General features: G+C 32.8%; 5 protein-coding genes across 9 annotated transcripts; 3 read left to right on the top strand and 2 right to left on the bottom strand.

Moving 5' to 3' along the window:
• Window positions 1–34: 34 nt before the first annotated feature.
• On the top strand, window positions 35–1,514 carry LOC105433591 (uncharacterized). Of its 2 annotated transcripts, none has more exons than XM_089084904.1 (2): window positions 35–498; window positions 844–1,514. In XM_089084904.1, exon 2 carries the CDS (start codon window positions 850–852, stop codon window positions 1,309–1,311), a length of 462 nt encoding a protein of 153 aa, XP_088941030.1. In that variant the 5' UTR covers window positions 35–498; window positions 844–849; the 3' UTR covers window positions 1,312–1,514. The 2 variants fall into 2 exon arrangements, with proteins under 2 accessions (XP_088941030.1, XP_011647276.2); XM_011648974.3 differs by having other exon boundaries at window positions 47–566.
• hfp (Poly(U)-binding-splicing factor hfp) lies at window positions 1,505–10,948 on the bottom strand. 3 transcript variants are annotated; one of them, XM_011648971.3, is made up of 10 exons: window positions 10,780–10,948; window positions 10,268–10,322; window positions 7,817–7,882; window positions 7,396–7,556; window positions 5,891–5,949; window positions 4,618–4,831; window positions 3,804–4,290; window positions 3,509–3,717; window positions 3,022–3,418; window positions 1,505–2,146 (listed from the first exon to the last, which is right to left on the bottom strand). In XM_011648971.3, exons 1-10 carry the CDS (start codon window positions 10,798–10,800, stop codon window positions 2,037–2,039), a joined length of 1,779 nt encoding a protein of 592 aa, XP_011647273.1. In that variant the 5' UTR covers window positions 10,801–10,948; the 3' UTR covers window positions 1,505–2,036. The 3 variants fall into 3 exon arrangements, with proteins under 3 accessions (XP_011647273.1, XP_011647274.1, XP_011647275.1); XM_011648972.3 differs by lacking the exons at window positions 10,268–10,322; window positions 10,780–10,948 and adding an exon at window positions 8,209–8,384; XM_011648973.3 differs by lacking the exons at window positions 7,817–7,882; window positions 10,268–10,322; window positions 10,780–10,948 and adding an exon at window positions 6,650–6,696 and having other exon boundaries at window positions 7,396–7,491.
• Window positions 10,949–11,120: 172 nt separating this feature from the next.
• On the top strand, window positions 11,121–13,421 carry Smyd5 (SET and MYND domain containing, class 5). The gene is made up of 5 exons (XM_011648970.3): window positions 11,121–11,313; window positions 11,479–11,774; window positions 11,980–12,298; window positions 12,376–12,553; window positions 12,625–13,421. Exons 1-5 carry the CDS (start codon window positions 11,269–11,271, stop codon window positions 12,942–12,944), a joined length of 1,158 nt encoding a protein of 385 aa, XP_011647272.2. The 5' UTR covers window positions 11,121–11,268; the 3' UTR covers window positions 12,945–13,421.
• On the bottom strand, window positions 13,345–15,533 carry LOC105433592 (uncharacterized). Its single transcript, XM_011648976.3, has 6 exons — window positions 15,326–15,533; window positions 15,045–15,232; window positions 14,891–14,948; window positions 14,277–14,748; window positions 13,982–14,149; window positions 13,345–13,906 (listed from the first exon to the last, which is right to left on the bottom strand). The coding sequence occupies exons 1-6, from the start codon at window positions 15,348–15,350 to the stop codon at window positions 13,762–13,764; spliced, it is 1,056 nt and encodes a 351-aa protein (XP_011647278.2). The 5' UTR covers window positions 15,351–15,533; the 3' UTR covers window positions 13,345–13,761.
• A 2,497-nt stretch (window positions 15,534–18,030) lies between these two features.
• LOC105433594 (uncharacterized) lies at window positions 18,031–20,676 on the top strand. 2 transcript variants are annotated; one of them, XM_011648978.3, is made up of 2 exons: window positions 18,031–18,220; window positions 18,368–20,676. In XM_011648978.3, exon 2 carries the CDS (start codon window positions 18,560–18,562, stop codon window positions 20,105–20,107), a length of 1,548 nt encoding a protein of 515 aa, XP_011647280.2. In that variant the 5' UTR covers window positions 18,031–18,220; window positions 18,368–18,559; the 3' UTR covers window positions 20,108–20,676. The 2 variants fall into 2 exon arrangements, with proteins under 2 accessions (XP_011647280.2, XP_011647279.2); XM_011648977.3 differs by having other exon boundaries at window positions 18,031–18,292.
• Window positions 20,677–20,716: the final 40 nt, after the last annotated feature.

Below are 20,716 nucleotides of genomic sequence, written 5' to 3'. Positions count from 1 at the left end.
AAACTTCTTATACTGTTTATTTGTTCTCTTTTTTTTTTTTCAATACGGAAAGAAAAATCCTGTTCTTTTAAATTGAACGAAACTTTTTGGATTTTATTTTTCCTATTTTTCTTTCTGTGTTGGAGAAAAAAGATGAACTGTGCAAGAAGTTTAGTTAAAAAGAATAGGTCTGATAAAAGTGTAGCTTCAAGTGAAATCAAATATTATTAAATCATGAATGTACATACATGTCTATGACATTAGGATGATGATAAATTAATAAAGTTAATATTATATTATGAGCTAACCGTTTATTATTTTAATAGCCGAGAAACTTTCATAAGCTTGTTGAACTTGAATATTACTTGGTCGGTGCTTCGGACGTGGCAGCGCGCTGTCATTTTGTGTCTTCCGCGAATCAGCGGAAATTAAGTCTCTCGGCGCTGCCAATCTAATTGAACAAAAAACTATCAAGCTCGTCTCAAAAGTTATCAGAATTCAAGGCGCGGATAAGATAAGGTGAGGATGGAATTCTAACCTAAGAAGCAAATCACGGTCCTGTAATTTGTGTGTACATATAACGAACGGTGTGTGATTCTATTTATAATTAATTTAAATTATTAGAGGAATATTATTGAAGTTATAGATCAACTACAAGTCGCGCGTGAAGTTATAATTTATGTTTTAAGAAAATCTGTACTATTCTACTCAAAATCTTCAAATGACACTGTCTTGAGATTATGAATTGTTACGAAACTAGCTAGCGTTCTTATAGCGATTTTCGATATTTTCTCATTTAATTTAATTATTCAGTAATTTTAATGTATTTTATACGTATAGAATTGTTCTCTTTCTTTTATGCAGTACAATATGGCTAAAGAACGAGGTGTGCTGAAAATACTTTGGAACAGATTTGTGTCTTCGTTTAAGCCGAAGTACTTTCGCCGCAAACTGATGGGCGAAGATTATTATGGCACGAAGTATTACGAGGAAGAGATTCGCTATTCCGCTCGGAAAATACCTCCACGGTATTTCGTTCCAGTAAACAAAGATGATTTTGAACAGGAACTGCCTGCGGAATGGGAGTCCTGGTTGAGATACCGCAGAAAAGATCCGCCTACGCGAGAAGAAATAGAAGCCAATTATCAATTAGCAATCACCAAGAAAAAGAATGCCGCGAAACTTTTAACAGGGAACCAACCGAAAAATGAAGACTCTCAAGATCTTCTCGCTCCATCTACTTCCCAAACAGCTAATCCTGAAAATTTTCCAGTCTATGAAGAGTATAAAAATGCTGGTAATAGTTATGTACCAAAAGATGCATATAAATAATCAACATGCCACTAGCAAAATTTAAAGGAAAGTCTATTTCCTTTAGAGGAATTTATTTATGCAATAAAATATTTGAACTTTGCAATAGTTTCGAGTATTCAAGTATTTTAGACAAATTTTGTTTTTCAACATAGATTACAGATTTTATGTAGATTTAAAGTTTGAATGTTACTAATTATTCTCCTTAAATAAATTATCTTGTATTATATATGTAAAACAATTTATTAATATTCTAACTTTTTTCTATACATGTAAATTAAAATCTATCACTTTCATACACAATCTCATTCTTAATGAAATTATAATAAAGGTACTATATATATTGGATAGGTAGATTGATACATTATCTATTTATTTCTTGATGCTGATTCTAATTTGCAATTGCAGTTGTGATTGTGATAAATTTTATAAAGAAAAACAAAGTTGAATATACGAAATATTTTGAATCACATTTGATTAACTTAAATGTTCCAGCTATGCTACCAAATTCTTGTATATTACATTCATTTCTGTAACTTAATTACTGTAGAACTTATCATTAGAACTATGATATCGCAAATACCTGACCAAATACTTTTTGACTCAACTCATGTGACTCTAAAATCTTATAAATAATAGCTTAAATAACGAAGATCAAGCTGTCAGTCAAAATTAAATTTAATCTTCCTTCGACGCGAATTTAATAAAAATTTAGTATATAGAAAGTATGAGAGCATTTCCGCGCATCAACCAGAAAAATCACTATTGTCAAACAGGGCTTGATCATATAATTCTCCCTTAACGAGCCGTCCGCCGAAATAACGACCGTTCAGCGAATCTCTCGCACGTTCCGCTTCTGAAAAATAGAAAAAGCAATCCAATAATAATATGACAGACTGATAATGTATGTAATTGAGTTTGATCTAGGATGCGTTATACAAGATGGATTACCTCAAAAACAAAATACTTAAATATCTTCGATGAATTTGAACATATAAAAAAATTTAAAAATTACAAAGGTTATTTAAAGACAGAAATATAATCGGAAATTAATTTTTCTTAAGCTCACAGTTGATTTTTAACGCATCTTTTTTAAATAGAATGATTTGAATTTTTTATAATAAATTGTTTTCTCTTTTCACTGTATATACAAAAATATTATAATATTAAGGCTCCTGAGTAGTCACTGCGACCATATTGGAATCGTGACGTCATAGGCGAGAAATGACATAGTAAAGTTTATCGCATTAATTTTGCAAATAAAGAGATATTTGATTAAAATAATAACTGATAGTGATAAATATGGTTTTAAAACACTTGTGAAAATGGACCGCTGCTATCCTTTCTCTTCCTGATAATAAATAGCTGTAAAAGAGACATGAACATGAAGCCTGTTTAGGCAGAAAACACACGGTTTGACAACTGCTGAAAGAAGCAGAAAAAATGCTCTTACATGTAATGTTTAAAGATAATTTTAGTTGCTCATTTTTACGAATCTATTAAGTACGAAACAAGTCACATCTGCACGATTAAGATCATAACAATGAAAATAACTGCAATAAAAAATTTCGTTGTCCGCACGTCACTTATATAAAGATGAACAAGATGAATACGCTATTTTTCATCGCGACGCTATCGTTAATGCGAAGTTCTTAGTCGAGTACTCAGAAGCCTTAGCAAAAGGTGTCCTGTCTATGCATATTTTTATCATATACAATAATTATATTTTACCATTCATTTCGGCGAATTCGACGAATATTTTTACGATGACTTCCGCATTTTCGTCATCCTCGGATTGCCTCTCCTTATAAATAATAACCCGAACGACCACACCGAACTTGGAACACTCGTCCTGGATCTCTTCTTGTAGTGTCTCGTCCACATCTTCCGGCGCTACCATATTTCTTAAGATGACGACTCGGGACTCGACCTTACGCATGAGCTTCTGCATCACGAGATGACGTGCGCTCTGGCCTTTAATAGACATATTTTCTTGCTGTTGTAACGTTTGCGGTTCCGTTTCTTCCAAGAGTTTCTTCTGCAATTCCTCCTGTTGTTTTTGGTGAGCTGCTTGTTCTTGCGCTCGTCTCATAATAATATCGGAATTTGCAGTAGTTGTAACCGGTATCTAATAAGCAGATTTATCATAACGATTTAGTACATTCAATATTTTTATATTTCAATACTTCTTATTCCAATGTATTGGTAGAATACGTACAACTGGTGTGCCGACAATCGTTGGCGCGACAACAGCAGGAGGTGGTATAACAACTGGTTGACCAGGAATTGGTTGAATAATAGCGGGCGGTCGCGTTAAAGTTTGCGGTATAGCTATACCAGGCGGAGGTATCACTGGTGCTACCGTGGCTACCGGTGGTGCCATTATTGTTGCGGGTGCTATAGTAGGTCGTACCACTCCGGGAAGCGCTATAATAAAAACAATAAATATTAAAGATATAATTTTTTTCTAACTTAGATTCAACGTAAATACGAAAATTGACGAATTTACGAACTTTGATTCAAAATCGGTGGTGCGGCAGCTCCAAGTTTGGTGAGGCCTAATGCGACCGCATTGCTAGCAACAGCATCCATCGCTTGAATTTTCGCCGTTGCAGCCGCTGCTGCCACCGCGGCCGCGGTCGGCATCATGCTGGTGCCACTAGGAGGTCCCATAAGTGCATTCGGCGGCGTTATAGCTCTGCCTACTCTCAGATATTGACCACCGAGATCGAATAAATTCATAGAAGCAATAGCCTCCAGCGCAGCTTGCATTGTCTCGTATTCGATGAAGCCATAACCCTTGTGTCGATGCGGCGAACTACCTTGAGCGAGCTTACAATACGTGATTGGCCCAAATGCTTCAAAAACTGACTTGATATCTTCTTCTGTTAGGTCTTGATGTATTGAAGCGATATATATACGATTGTAATGTTTGCTCTCTTCAGTGATCTCATCGATTACCGATTGCGCTTGTGGCATATTGGACGGACGTCCCACTACCTGAGGAAAGTACGAGAAAAAAATATTCTGTAAGATGTACTCTCACGATATATAAATATTAGTGAAAAGCTATTTACTAAGTAAATATATAACACAGAATATACATAACGGGATGTTATTCGATAAATTAATGAATTCAAAGTAATATATACATAATAAAAGTATATTAAGATTTTCGAGCGAATTGCAATTAAATGCAGTTTGGATGCAGTTTGCTCGAAGATCATGGATATTGGATAAAGAGCTAAATAAAAATTTGCCGACCTCCGGCGGGATGATAGGATTGCTGGGGGACAGGAAATTCGTTATATAGGTACGTCCTGCTACCTTGATGTTGCGGCCACCGATCATGACACCGTTCATTTGTTCCAAAGCAAGTTGTGCGGCTTCGGGTATCTCGTATTCGACAAAGGCGAAACCCTTGTGTTTCTGCGTAACGGGGTCCCAAGACATATTGATGGATTTAATCGGTCCGAATGGCAAGAAAGCTTGCCTGATTGTATCTTCTTTCAATTCAAAACTGATGCTGCCTACATAAACCCTGTCATACAATCATATATATGTAGTATTAATGTCGATGTCACATATTTTGCTAATATTTTATTTTACTTAAATTTGCACATATCAATCACTTGCATCATCATGCATAAGACTAAAAAGCATATTTTATTTTAAATAAATAATTATAATAATCTATTATATCTTAAATATTGAAATTACATTATACATTTACATTATACATTTAACAATTGTTTTTAAGACTTAAAAAATTTATTTTCATTTACTATGCATATAATATAACGGTTTTTTAAAATGTTTCATGTAACTATCCATTGTTTTTTCTATTTTTTTTTTTTTAAATAATTCATGTTTAAATACATCATGATTTCTTTATCTACTTATGTATATACTTATGTAAATAAAATTTTGCAAGTGATTGATATAAACATAGTACTTATTTAATTTACAATCTGATAAAAATAATATCGAATATTTTTATTTCTATAAAAAAGGAAATGTAACATAAAATATGCATTAATTATAACTTGATTTAATAAATTGTTGCTAAATATAAGAAATACACATAAATTAAACGAATGTTATAATACGTGAGACAGAATTGCTATTAATAAAAATTAATGTGAAAAATATCGTGAAAATAAGGTGTGTGTGTGTGTGTGTGTGTGTGTGTGTGTGTGTGTGTGTGTGTGTGTGTGTGTGCGCGTGTGTGTGCGCGCGCGTGCTTACGTGTATGTTAGAAGGATCAATGTTTGCTTCAGGATATTTGGAAACCGAGGATAACATTAAAAGCTCTAAGAAACAAATTTTTGTAATTTATTAATGTGATTAAAAAAACTTATTGACATCTCTTTATATAATTAAAAATTAAAAATAGAAAATATTTATAATTTTATATTATAATTACTTTCTTAATAAATTGAATATACTTAAAATTACTCAAAATATAGAAATAAAATCTTTTTTAAAAAGTAATAAAATATTTTATATTTCTACCATAATTCTCTTAAACTATAACGATAGATCTTGCACAAAAAAGTTTTGTAAGGTTTTGTAGGGTTAAAACAAAGAACAAACAAACCTGCACATGAGGGCGAGAGCCTGCTGTCTTTGCACCTGATTCCGTTGACTAGCCATTTGCTGCAACACAAAGGACCAGAGGCCTTCTATTGATATCCCTCCCCCATTTACATATAACATCTCATTGATTTCAAGTAATCCCTCAAGCTCTTTTATCATTTAAACTTCTTTGCTCGATTTTTTAATATTAATATTTTTTTAATATCAATTTAAATCTTACAGTATTAAAAAAAATGTATCATAATTGTTTACAATATTATAAAAATATTAAAATAAACTATTATATTTTATACAAATATATAAATCTCTATAAAAAAATTAGAGATTATTTAGAGTTATATATATGAACAGTAATATCTCATATGGATTATGTAAATCGAACATCACAAGCTTTAAAAAATATAAAAATTTATTGATTTATAAAATTTATGAAAAGCAAAATTAGTTATTTATATAAAAAGTGTTTTAGAGCAATTTTTCTATTTTTTTTCTGTTTTCACATTTCTGAATAGCTTTGGAAAGTAACTTTTTACATTATTTTTATTCTCCGAAGCAGAAATACGATCGAGCACAGAAGTATTGTTAAAATCATTTCAAGATTCATGTATTCATAAAAACTTATCCTCCTTCGCGTTGTACAGCTCTGCTCCCGCCGACTATACTATCACAAGTTATATCTAACCTTTTCTTATAGTAGCAACTCGGGGAAATTTCGACCATAAGGCAGATTTATTATTTCTTGATATGGATTCACACTAACCTGCACATTAGCAATAAAACTTGCTGCCGCAGGACCAACTTATTCTTCTGCGGGGAGAAAAAATGAGCCGATCAGAATTAGACATTCCAATGCTTGTTCTATTATTCTTAGCATTTGTATAGTAATTGACTCGGCGGGACGAGCTATATGTTAAATATTTTAAAATCGTGTACAAAGTTTATGATTTATATGTTTATATATATCAATTTATATATCAGTAAAAAAAGAGCTGAATAGAGGAAATTGTTTATACATATATAAACGATATAATACAAATCAATTTTATATAACTTACTAAACTAAAAAAACTTACTAAAACTAACTTAATCACCGAATTGGCTGATCAGCACATTTCATTGATAAGCAAAGAGTTAAAAGTTGAATATTCAACAAATTTACGAAAAATAGAAAGGCTAATTTATAAATATATATTTAAATAGATAAATGTATTAATTCTAATATATTCTAACATAAATTCTGATTTATTCTCATTTGCAAATTCAGTGATTAAGTTATTATACACATGTATACACATGCATACATTTCCATTATGCATTTTTAAAATTAAAGAAAAATTCATCGGTCTTAAAAATTCATGGGTTGATAACCGATTGTATATTAAATGTAACCATCCATAAGATAATTTTTCATTATAATAAAATTTTAAAAATGGCACAATGAAATTGAAATGTCAAATACATGTAAAGTTGTTGAATTACGTTAAATATTGGCAATTTAGAAATTACCTGTTGTTGATGGGCCAAAGTTTGCTTCATGAGGACCATCTTAATGCTCTGTTCCATCGCATATTTCTTCGCCCTGTTTACAGTATCTTGCTGCTCGGACGTAATTTTCGGTAGACCAGCTCCTAATATTCCAGGTAGTGTCAGATACTTAGCTCCAGGTCCTATAAAATAGAAAAAAATATGAATTAGACTAATCTAGAGTGATTCAAAGCGATAAAGATTAATTATTTCATATCAGATCTTATCAGCAACTCGTCCATAAAATCCGCGTCAATGTTCAATATTACTTAAATTGAATTGACTTGTAAAATAACGTCACTATTGATATGATACATCATTTGTTTAAGATGAAACAGATTTTTACAGAAATTTACAGAAAAATTTAAATATAAAGTAAAAAAATATATAATGTTATACATACCAGCAACGACCTGGCCTATTTGATTGAGATCATATATGGGGCCTGATAAGAACTCTGATGCATTTCCTACAAAGAAATCATGCATTAGACAATTTGTATTAAAGTAGACAAATATGAAGAATATTTGAACCATTCCATTTTTTTTTTTTTTTTTAATAGAACCAGCTACGCCACCAAGTTATTTTATTTTTTTAATAATCCAATTTAATTGGAAATTACTTTCTTATCAGTAAATCTTGATCGGGTGGCTATTATATCTCACATTTTTAAAATCCAATTCATAAAAATTTTAATATTTTAGATAAAACAACTGCTATCGCAGTAATATATATCAAACGTTTGTCTTTGATTAAACTTTTGGGGAAAACATCTATGTATGTACAGATTCGTACACGGATATACATATGTAACAGCTGGATGACCTATTGCCCTAGGCTAGTAAAACTTCTATTAGTCGCATTGGTGTATGCGGGCGCGTTATTCTTATTCGTATTGTGGAATATCTTTCTTAACACGGGAGTACCGTGACGTCACGCCAGAAGCTGCTATGATAAAACCGTCCTCCAAACTGTAAGTTCACAGAAATTAAAACGATCAAGGAATATTACAACTCTTTTTAATATATATGGTTATATATATATATATATATGTATGTGGATGTTATTATAGATATTTGTATGTAAAATTGTATATATAAAAACCATACATTTATGCAAACATCGAAACGAAGAAATATTTCTCTCGTTTGATGAATGCTGTTGGAAGACACAAAGTATAGATTGTACGAAGACCACAAGAAATTTTGTCAGAAACGATAAAACGACTTATATAAGAGAAAATGGATGGACCGAACATTATTTGTATGCATTAAACTTTGACAAATTAGTCATTAGCCGAGGAGTATTATTAAATTTAAGCTTTAATTACTGTTTGCACAATCAGCCCCAAAAATCTCATACTACTCATAATTAGATTAGGTTTCATAACCAATTTGGTCTGCTAGTCTCTGAAACAGAAATCAGAAACAGAAAAACAGAAGTCAGTGCGACTTTTCAGGAATTAAAAGCCTCTTAAAGTTTTGTTCGATCATTCGATTTACAGCTAACCGTGTTCTGGGCTGAGCAATGACGGTTGTGCGCAAATTATCCGAGATTGAGGCGACGCACAAATCTGTAAGCACAAAGCAAAGGAGAATACTCTCAGTGCATTTTCTGCGCCATATCCTTAGTCTTTGCCTTCTCCAACCTATCACTTTTCAACCTAACAATTTTCATGTAGCAATGGCGAGACCTTTGATGTAGACACATTTAATGTAAAAATGTAGACACATTTAATGTAAAAATTTTTGGTTCCCATGATAAAATCTAAAATCTAAAAATATGATTAATAAAGTTATAAAAAGTCCAACACATCATAATTTTAGATTCTGCTTGCGATCAATCTTTTCACTGATCAACTACACGCGCGCACTCGGATATCGTTATAACACGTCTCGAAATAGCACATATTTCGCTCAGCGGTAGAATAAAATGCGAACACAAAAGTAACGAAAATAGCCATCACATACTTGTCAGATCACATTTGAAAGAAATTCAATTAGATGAATCTCTAAATTACCCATGACTGTATCGATGTGCTAATTTACCGACTTCATTTAATATAAATATAAATGAACATTCAACATGATATATTTAATATATATTATATCTTCGCCATTACCACTCCCAATTACAAGCCTCCATAGGATCTTTCATAAGTGGAAATATTATGTTTTAACAATAATAATTCCACAAGATGATCGCATAATCAAAAAACACATTTTTTTACATCATTGTATTAATAAAGAAAAAAATTATATAGTCGTTTACTCAAAATGATCAATTTAAGCTCACCCGCAAAGGAGACTCATAATCAGAAAGAAAGAAATTCTAAACCCTAAAATGCTGACCTATCTAGAATATGCATCGTATTTGGTACTCGGTAATAGATGCGGGAGTTTGTTAAACTCTGATTTGTTCTGTTCAACGAATGTAGTCTTTCTTTGTTTGGCGCACGCTCATGATCACAGCTCAGTCGTAGGCCACGGATTCTGTACTGTCTCTCCGCTGGAACATCAGAACAGAACAGAAGGACAACCATACATTAGTGTAATTTAAGCGCCATACAGTCATCAACTATTACCCTAGCCTACCAAAATTTACGCTCAAAACTGCTTGTGAACAGCATTCTGCAGTTTTATAGTCTGGCAGCATATTATTTTTTAAAGAGAAAACTAGCACCCGAGTGTCCTAAGTAGCTACCATATTTCCATGTTCATGTTCTTGCTCTTAACGTACACACATTACACTTGCCGTTGTCTCTGTTTCATTGCGTTTCCCACTAGTACAATTATATATATAATATTATAATTATCACAGGAATAACAACTTTTTGGCTGTATTAACAATTTACCTTCCACTTTGGTCTTTTTCACCGGTGGCTCTGCACTATTCTGTGACGCTGGTGCCTATAAACAGAAACAAATCCAATAACATACACATGAATGAAATTATCAATGAAAATTAATTAAAAAAATGCCAACATGTTTTGTAAATGGAACACATTTAAATAAAGTGACTGCGAATTCATCAAATTCTGACAAATTCTGACAAATTCTGACAAATTCTGTTTGCCGATAAAATAATTTACAACTATTGAAAATTTGTAATTTACAACTAATTTACAATATTTGGTAAAATTTGTCTTTCGCAGATTTGACATATCTCTTTCGGCGTAATCGTGCGTTCGATACCGAAGGCCATTCTCGGCGAAGGCCGCGCGAAAAATCGAAAAGGTGGCTTCCACGGCAATCGCCATTACGCCGCCAAAAGATTAGCCGCTGTCGTCGTCGCTCGACGACGACGACGGGCGGCGCTCGCCACCGGAGGATCGCAAGGATTCTCACGCGCGGAAAACTCGCTCACCATGGCCATCGTTCCGTTCATCGTTTCCTCGAGAAACCGTCGGGGAGCGGACGAGGATCTGGCAAGAATTCTCGACGACCCGCGAAACGCACACGACGAATCACTAACAGCACGATGCGCTTCTTCGCGGAAGTCGAACCGCCGGAAGCGCGCCGCGGCACATCGGTCGCGGCGGTAGACATCCGACGTGAATATCGCGATCGATCACGAATCGAGTGACAAATCATAAAAATTTATGATTAATTTTCCGCCGTGCGAGAGACGCAAATTGAAAATTCCGAGGAAAAAGAAGTCGCGTATTTCGCGAGCACGAGATGGCAATTTGATTTCAGCGGTACGCCACAGTGCGCGTCCGCGACTATCCTCGCGGCGGTTGTCGATACGCGCTCGTGGTTAGGATTTGAATTTCTCAGGTTGATTTTTTTTTTTTATCCGCTCGGGTTGCGGCCTTTGCACTCGGTGTAATCAGGTGTGTTCAACGACGGGGTTATGGCGGATAAAGGCTTTTACATCAAAGTGGTGAACGATGAGAAGGTGAGATGTACTCATCTTGGTCACCAATCATGCCATTTTCACTATGAAATTTCTCTCTCTTTTTTTTTTTTTAATAGAATATATATGGAGACCGCTGCTTAGTTCATATAATATTAAATCCGTTGCTTAGTTTATAGAATATTAATTCACGCATTCGCGTTGTAGGGCAAGGGATTATTCTCTAATCGCGCATTCAAAGAGGGGGATATAATACTGGAGGAAAGACCCGTGGTTTGCTGTCAATTCTTGTGGAACTCCGAATTTGGATATTTGGCTTGTGATCATTGCCTCAGACCACTGGAGACCGCAGACGAGAATGTCCGACGACTGACGGGTAATTCGAGCTTCGTTGCTCTACCACATAGAGAATGCTGCGAGGTAAATAAGAGTTTAATAACTGAATGTCCCCTATGCGGAGTCAAATATTGCAGCATCGATTGCCAAAATGAAGCATTTCAAAGGTAACTACAAGTTGAATTTTTATTTTCATCTAACTTTAAAAAGAGTGATAATAAAAGACAATTTAAAAGATGTTATATCGTAACAAATATCATAAATTTATGAATATCATAAATTATTGTGCTTTATATTTTAAAATTATCGTTCTATTTGAGATCTCTAATAAAATATTGCACTAAAAATAATTATGTTATATATTTGTCTCAGATATCACAATATACTGTGCCTACAATCAAGAGTTAAGGACGAGAGTCACCCTCTCAACCAATTATGTGAAACATGGAAACAAATGCATTATCCACCTGAAAGTGCATCGATCATGTTGCTGGCAAGGATGGTTGCTTTGATTAATCAGGCAAATGACAAGGAAGAAGCCTTAGCAATGTTTTCACAGTTTTGTCACCGTACTGTTTCCAATGACACACATGAAATTGTACACTATTTATTAGGAGAAAAGTTTGTAGGCCAGATCGATATTCTTCAACAAATGATGAAGGAAGCTCTTAATACTGAGTACACTGCACATGTATGTTTAAAAAAAAAATATATATATATATATATAATTATTAGATATCTATTATTAATTGAAATTATTACTCTTAGTGGTTCACACCAGAAGGTTTTAGAAGTTTATTAGCCTTAGTGGGAACAAACGGCCAAGGAATTGGTACCAGTTCATTCAGCCGCTGGGTGAAGAATGTTTCCGCTTTAGAATTACCCAAAGATGAAAGAATTTACGTTGACAAATTGATAGAGAAAATTTACGATGCCATGGATGAAGGTAACTTAAAATATATTTTTCTCCTGATCTCGTATTTAAAAAATATTTACCCTAACTTGAAAATTTTGCAGCGGTAGGTCCTTTTTTGAATAACGAAGGATCCGGTCTGTACATTTTACAATCATCAGTGAACCATAGTTGCGTACCAAATGCAGTTGTTGAATTCCCCTATTCAAATAATACTTTGGTATTAAAAGCAATACGTGATATAAAAGTTGGTGATGAAATTTGCACGAGTTATCTCGATGAATGCCAACTTGAAAGAAGTAGACATTCCAGACAGCAGGCATTAAGCTCCTTGTATCTGTTCGTTTGTCATTGTGACAAATGCCAGGCGCAAGCAAACGATCCTGATGTAACATCTGACGAGGAAGAATCTGATGAAGACTGAATGGGAAAGATATGATATAATAATAAACAAGATAATGGATATACATTGAATAATATCTAATCCCCACTATGAACAATTTTTTAAAGCTAATATCAAACTATGCGCGTTTCATGATTTGAGAGTCACAATTTACTGGTTATATAAGATTTGTGAACAGTATAAATGGATAGATTCGTTAATAAAATTGCTATTTGTTATTTATTATTTGCATATAATTCGCCAGTGGAATAGTTTTTTGACAAATGAATCATGCATAGTCTGGTTTTAGCTAAACGGTGTCTCATTACGCTTTATATGACTATCATACGTATAACGCACCAAGTGAATTTTATGTAAACTAGTGAAAATAGCATGTAGGAGAAATACATATATTGTTCAACAAATGAATTTTCAACAAATGTACCTTATTAATATAACAGTCTTTTAATGGCATTTCTATGTAATAACAAAGTTATATAATAAATTTAATACAATGTTCTCTATTTTTCTTTTATCTCAGCTAATTCAAATTAGAAAGATTCCTTGGATTGTTAATTTTTCTTGCTCTTTCTCTCCTCTATTATTATAACGATATATTTTACACAAATTTAAATAGTTTTACATTACAAAATATAATTTATGTAGAATTTTCATTAATTTTATGTTATCTTTTATTCTCTGTACAATTATTGAATATAATTTGTCTTTTGCATCTTGCACGTCATTTATTTGAAAATTAATATTTGTTAAATTAAGATTTAAATTAGTATTTTTTTTATAATAAAAAATATACAGGTATCATTTACATGAAATGCTCCTGTCAAATTTATATCTATAATCAATGATCATCAATCTTAACTTTTAATTCGTTTCTTCCTATTCTCATAAGATTTGATACATAGTCATGTAATGGTAATGTAAACGCACGCTTTTCAATTAAAGCACTTAAGAACCTAGGTATACTATGACTACGAAATTCCCAGCTAAAAAAAGAAATAACAAATGAGAACGTACAAATTATGAATTTAGGTACATCCTAAAAAACCAAAAATTCTTACTTCATATGTATAGTCTCATTTGGTAATTTTGAAGCCACAATGTTATGTTGTATAGATTCCTCTGGTCCCTTAACAACAAGTAAATCTATAGTTGGAGGATCCTTGCCAAAACATTGTTCGGCATACTTTCTCCGTTGCTTGTTCTGTTTATAATCTATTCCATTAATACTGTAATCAGATTTGTACATTATATAAGAAAAATAATTGTTTAATCTAATTATAAAATACTCATACATAATATAAAATAATACTCATAAAAGCAAATAAAAAAGAATATATTTTTAATAAATATTACCTAACAACAGGATCAGACGATTTGTAAACTAATGGTTTACCAATATTTTCGGCACATAAAGTACCTTGCTGCTTAATCCATAATAATTTTATCAGAGACTTGAGGTCTTTGCCCATTAATTTGATACTTTTACCATTATTATAACCCAAGCTAATAGCTATCATTTTTATATAGTGAACTGGTATATTCTTCCTTGAGCAGAAAAAATATTTGTGTCCCAGGAAGAAAGCAAAGAAGATTGGCATACTATATCGCCATTGTTTCTTCTTTCTCGTTACCTCTTCCTCTTTCACAGATATAAATATGATATTGTTGTACATCACAACTTTTACATCCACATCTGTATCATTTGAATGAAATTTCTCTTTGATTCTCGCCTGTAGTTCTTCTTTTCCAAATTGTCCTAACTCTCCACTTGGATTAATTAATTCATATCCATACCATACTTTTCTAACATTGTGTCTGCTTACATCTGAAATAATATTTTTACTTTGTAAAATCGATATTCAGTATCTATTATATATCATACTAAAATGAAAAATAGCAAAGATTCAAGATTCTATAAATCTGATTGTGATAGTAAAAATGTTATATTTAGCAATTTGCCATATTACCTGTTACTAGTAGCATTGCCAATCTGTCATGTAAGTCTTTCTTTCTTAAATCTATATTCTGCGAACAAATTAAACGTTAGACACATAAGAACAATATTATGTTATCGTAAATATGTAAATTTTAAGTGAAGATCATAAGTCAAACGATTCTCACATCAAGAATTTCTTCGATGACATGAATCGCATTAGTGGTTGTAAAATTCTTGTGATTCTTAATTAATTTAGATCTGACACGGGTCCAGGTAATCTCTGGAAAGATGGGTATTACGGCGCTCTCCAATTCCTCGAACTTGAATCTCTTCATCGTATTGATTAACTGACGTCGGAGAAGCACCATTGACGCTACGATTCAAACGAAACGAACCGTTATAAGGCGATATAATCTCGGTAGGTATCTCGAAATAAATAAATCGCTCACTTCACGCGAATACTTACACATGATGATTGCCGTAAATAACATCCATGTAGAATTATTCTCGATATTATACAATTACATTACAAACTGGAGTAACTTTTAAGTCAACAAACCGATATTTTCTAATTCGGTCATATGTGACAAGCAGCGACAAGTCATTCACGCGCTAAATTTACCCGCTCACTGAGGGTGCGTTCGGGGAGCTCGCTACCGTGTTATCAACGCTACCGACTGCGTTCACGGAGCCAAAATAGTGCTATCGAATGCGAACGCCATGAACAGCGATAGTGAATGTAGCGTTAAACCTAACCAAACGGCAAAATGGAGCAAGATCGAAGAAAACTATTATTAGCAGCAGTAGCACTTACAGTGCGAGAATTAATAGATTCTTTATCGTCTAAAAGCGATGATGAAAAATTGGAAATAATAAAAAGGAATATAAATCCAAGGAGACATATACCGAGAATCGAAAATTATGCAAAAAACAAAGTTGAAAAAAATTATTTTAATTCTAAAAAAAATTAAATTAATTAAATTAAATTTTAATCTTTTAATTTTAGATTTTTTTATCGAAATTTATTAAAAACTTCAAAAGTATGCAGTCCCATGGGCACGGAAAACGGAATCGAAACGAAATCGAAAAAGTGAAATGGTGAGGACCATCATTTCGAAAATTTCATTTAGCTTTCCGTTTCGATTTTAAACATTCTGATTCCCCATAGAGCATATTTTTCAGGAAACGGAATCCGTTCTAACCTTATATTTTTTTCAATTTGATAATTTTTCATCATTTCATTTATTAATTGAATAATTTATTAATTGAATTAAATAATGAAAAATTATAGATAATTATTAATATATATTATTTGAATAAAAAAGCTATTTGAAATTTTCGGAACTGCGATACTAGATGCTGATTGGCTGTTCCCATCTTCCGAGTCCATTTTCCGTGCCCATGAGACAGCAATCTTAATTGGACAATGATCTAGTTTCCACCGATGTCTTAATTCGCTCCTAATGCGACGTAGAACCAGATTTGAATCAATGGAAACGCGACAAATTGCGCTCATTTCAATCCCGCTTCGATCCACAAATCTTATCGGAGTGGCAGTGAACTGATACAAGATTTAGGCTATGATCAATGTAACACTATAAATGCTTCGAAGCGTTTGATTGTCCAATCAAAGAATTTTACCAATGCACCAATCAAAAAATGCTTCAAAGCATTTATAGTAAGCCCTTGATCGATATCCTTAATCGATGGAAACGATTGAAAGTAGATAATACCAATTTTACTTTTCATAACAGTAGTAATTGTTCATTATATATCAGTACGGTTCTGTATAATTGATGATTCAACAAAATTATTTCAAAATTCATTTTTTTTACACAACTATAATGGCTCTCGCACACCGAACGCGATGAGCGATGAGAGATGAGCGATGTCCAATGAGAGTTTTGCTTTCGGATGTAACGTTTGAAAAAGCAAAGCTTTCATCTCGCTCGTCGCTGGTCGCGTTCAGTGTGCGAGAGCTATAAGTGTAATTTATATATGTATTTTTCAGATGTTATATTTGTTTATATTCGACAAACAAAAATTATGTTGATTCTACTGAAATGTTAGGCCTGTTCTATAATGCATCGTGTGTCGTAGTCGTGGGTCATAAAAATGGGCTAATCACAATCAAATATTCTCCCCATTCGATTGTGACTGATCGATTCTTGTGATTTGCGACATTGACTCATTGTAAAACAGGTCTTAGTCTTTCTCACTTCTACTTCTATTTCCGATGGAAACAGCATATTAAATTTGATCCATATCGAAAAGAATCGATTCGTATGTATTTGATCCGAGAAATATATCGGTTCAAAGAATTATTATTTTAAATCGTATTTTGTATGAACAGTTTTGAAGAGCAAACCTTGAAAAGGTTTATGAATCATTCAGTTAATTGTAATTAATTAATAATTTTTATATCATGTACTTAGCCCGGAATTAATCGAAGATAAGTTAGACAATGTTCTTGTATGGAATTCTTTGTATTTTGTATAAAAGAATTATAAAGTATCATTAAAAAGTTTTGTGAATTATTTAGATAATTATAATTAAATATTTAAGAGTCAGCAGGAACAACAAGCCAACTTATTTATACCTCATTTGTGCGATGCAGATACAAATCTGTATTCTATCATATTTTATCTTGTAATCTTTTCTCGAGATAATATTTTGCCACAAGTCTTTTCTTAATACATGTTTTACGAAGTCGCAAAACCTATTACAGAGCCGGATTTTGCAATTTGGCCCTTAAAATAATATAATAAATAAGATTATCTGCATTATAATGCAGTATCGCTACAATTTCGAAAGTTCCGTCAGTCCCAGTCTATAATAGGTGATTTAAGCCTTAAGCCATAAGAAATGGACGAATTATAGTCGAAAAATAGGAGAATAATCGACTATGATTGGTTCTCGGGCTAAGTACATCGTATAAAAATGATTATTTATTACAATTAACTGAATGACTTACAAATCTTTTCAATTGCACTTCAAAACTCTTCATATACGAAATACAATAAAATAATAATAATTCTTTGAATCGGCATACTTCTCAGGTCAAGTACATACGAATGTAGAATCAAATTGAAGATTTTGGTGGAAACTAGACCAATGTCGAACTTTTCAGCGTGCCTTTGCTAGTTCGCTGATTTATCAAAAATCGATGGAGAGGTGAAAAGATTTAAAAGGGAGTGTCCCGTTTGACCATGTTGCGATTGACCATAGCCACTCACAGCGGCCGATGGCTAGAGGTTTTCCTGTTTAAACGCTATGAGTGGCTAATGCCACGGTCAATTGCAACGTGATCAAACGGGATAAAAGCTAATCTTGCTTTGCTGCATGAAAAAGTTTTAAAAAGGTACTTAAGTTCGATAAAGTGCAATTTTGAAGGTTAGATTAAACCAAGTGCACGGTATTCTTCCTGACTTTTGTAGGTGAAATTGTATTGTTTATTTTCTTTATTCAACATCTAATTATATACATATTTATTTTATTTTAAATACAGGAAATAAAAGATAGTGCAAAAGAATCAGATAACAAATTTATCACCTACCAAATCGTTGTACGAGGATGCGAAACATGGGAACATTCTGGATGGTTTTATTAGAAAAAGGTTGAATTTATTCGTCCTGATGTTTCTTTATTGTTTTTTGTGGACATGTAATGTCAGAAAAAAAAAGAATAATTTAACCCGAGGATGTATATTATGATCGACGAAATCGTGCCGAAGCACTTTGTCGTGTGCGATTTTTACGGCATAGAGACGTGTTTCTGTTGGAATGGTGACAAACTTATTATTTTTCCCTATATAAAGGAAACAAATTGGGTGCAAAATGCACGAGTTCTGTCAACGCCATTCCCTGTCAAAAAGATCCAGTTCTTCGATAGCAGAGCATTTGTCATATGCATGCAGGGTATCTATAAGCTATCCCGAGCTGACGAGTTTGCTCTCTTAAGCAAGAATGCATTAGGTATGGGTGGTGAGTTTTTTCAAGTGCTTATCGCCAAGAGTGATGGTGTTTATCTTGACGATAAGCAAATCAAATTGTCTACATTGCTGTTTTCCCTTGGGTCGAACGTGAGCGAGATGGTTTGTACCTTTCCTCTGATCTCAGCAAATACTGAGGCACAGCTTATAAACTATTTGGTTGCTGATTGGAACACTAAGAAAAATCTATGTGTCATTGCACACTGTGAGAAATTGTATATACTAAAGGATAACATTGCACAATTGATTTACACTAGCAATAGTGCTATTATAGATATCCTGCCTGTGAAGAAACGTGACAAGGTTGCTGGTCTATTACTACTCACAGAATATTCAAACATGATAATCTTGATATATGGTGATGATAATAATCTAGTCTTTGAGAAAATATATCTTGGAGAAAATATAAAAAATGGCACGGTACTCTGTGCCATTTTTAGTTTGTGCATGGAGAATGTTTTGTGGATAGTATGCTCTGATCAATCCAGAACGTATTACATGAAAAAAGATCTCAATGCCGATGCAATCTTAAAGATAAGAATGGAGGAGAGAACATTTATCTGTATGCAATACTACAAGCCAAATGTAATTTTAGCTCTGTCACAAAAGAAGGAATTGATTGAACTCTCTTTCGAAGAGTTGGAACACTCCTTATCGATCGACAATTATGTCGAACTACATACTGAAATGTTTAACCAATCAGCCGCTATTATGGAGAACATTTGTGACAAAACGAAAGAATTGAATTTGCTTTATGAAAATCTGACTGACGAGCAAGATAAGTTAAGGAGGATAAATTTATATGCTGCCCAACAAAAACTGCATGTAAATCCTAATATTAAGATACTCAGGCTGTGCAAGTATCGCTATCTTACTTTAAATATTACAGACAAATTGCCTAAAAATAGTTATGTAGTGTTTACTTTTGCTTCCAAAAACCAAAATATGTTCTGTATGAAAAAAGTCACAGACACAGCATTCTCAATACAAATGCCCATCAATGAAAATCGAATACTGTGTTCTTCATCTATTAGCATGGACTTGATTACATTGACGAACGAACAACGTCCGTGGTGCCTTATACAAAACTTTGTAAATTTTCCGCCGCAGGATCTCAAGAGAAAAAGAGGCTCAAAAAAAGATAAGATTGCTTTTATAGATGCTAAAATAGCATCATTGCAACACCTAATAGCGGGGAGAGAATTAAGCATGTCAAAATTATGCGAAATCAAAAGAATTGTACGAGCGGAATTATAATTTCGCGGAATTTTTTTAATTGACTTAAAAAATTTCATGGTGCATTTCAATTTAATATAAATTTTTAAGATATACATGTTGAAGTCGTTTCTTTATTAGAGAATCTTGCTGTATTAGAGAATAGATTGATCAGCAATATTTAATATTATTAAATTTTTATCATTAAGCTTCATTTTATCAGTTCATTGATTTAAAGTATCGATATTCATGTAATAATTTTATATTTTATTTTTCATCTATGCAACATTTTCTTTATATATTTCTTTTAATAATGCATGCATCTTACATTTCCTTTATTCTATATGATTTCGCTTCCAAAAAAAGATTGTATACGCAATATATACAAGCAAATGCACACGCGCGCGCTTGCACACATACATCCACGCGCGCGCGCACATGTAGCGTTTATATTTATATAATTATATGATTATAGTACAGGAAATTGTTATACGGAAATACTACAGAAATAGGAGATTACTTTACTGTTAAAAATTTTATACTAATTATTTAAAATGAAGATGTATGAAAAACCAAATGAAAAGAGAGTTGAATAAATTGATGAATTATAACAGATGTGATATTTAATTTACAGACTTTTATAAAGGTATA

Source organism: Pogonomyrmex barbatus, unplaced genomic scaffold (genome assembly GCF_055798465.1).
Source record: "Pogonomyrmex barbatus isolate J1 unplaced genomic scaffold, ASM5579846v1 scaffold9, whole genome shotgun sequence".
In the NCBI taxonomy this organism is placed as follows: Eukaryota; Metazoa; Arthropoda; class Insecta; order Hymenoptera; family Formicidae; genus Pogonomyrmex; species Pogonomyrmex barbatus.
Note: the sequence above shows the minus strand (reverse complement) of the source record. Positions and strands in the feature narration are given on the sequence as shown.

Bases quoted from the DNA above. Each gene is read 5' to 3' on its own strand.
- LOC105433591 (XM_089084904.1), top strand. From the start codon at position 850: ATGGCTAAAGAACGAGGTGTGCTGAAAATACTTTGGAACAGATTTGTG.
- hfp (XM_011648971.3), bottom strand. From the start codon at position 10,800: ATGAACGGAACGATGGCCATG. The intron at 7,557-7,816 runs GTATGTATAACA...TCTATTTTATAG, and splicing joins AATAGGCCAGGTCGTTGCTG to GACCTGGAGCTAAGTATCTG. The intron at 3,419-3,508 runs GTACGTATTCTA...TCTGCTTATTAG, and splicing joins CGATTGTCGGCACACCAGTT to ATACCGGTTACAACTACTGC.
- Smyd5 (XM_011648970.3), top strand. From the start codon at position 11,269: ATGGCGGATAAAGGCTTTTACATCAAAGTGGTGAACGATGAGAAG. The intron at 11,775-11,979 runs GTAACTACAAGT...TATTTGTCTCAG, and splicing joins CAAAATGAAGCATTTCAAAG to ATATCACAATATACTGTGCC. The intron at 12,554-12,624 runs GTAACTTAAAAT...AAAATTTTGCAG, and splicing joins TTACGATGCCATGGATGAAG to CGGTAGGTCCTTTTTTGAAT.
- LOC105433592 (XM_011648976.3), bottom strand. From the start codon at position 15,350: ATGTTATTTACGGCAATCATCATGT. The intron at 15,233-15,325 runs GTAAGTATTCGC...TTTGAATCGTAG, and splicing joins ATTTACGGCAATCATCATGT to CGTCAATGGTGCTTCTCCGA. The intron at 14,949-15,044 runs GTGAGAATCGTT...ATTTGTTCGCAG, and splicing joins TCATCGAAGAAATTCTTGAT to AATATAGATTTAAGAAAGAA.
- LOC105433594 (XM_011648978.3), top strand. From the start codon at position 18,560: ATGTATATTATGATCGACGAAATCGTGCCGAAGCACTTTGTCGTGTGC.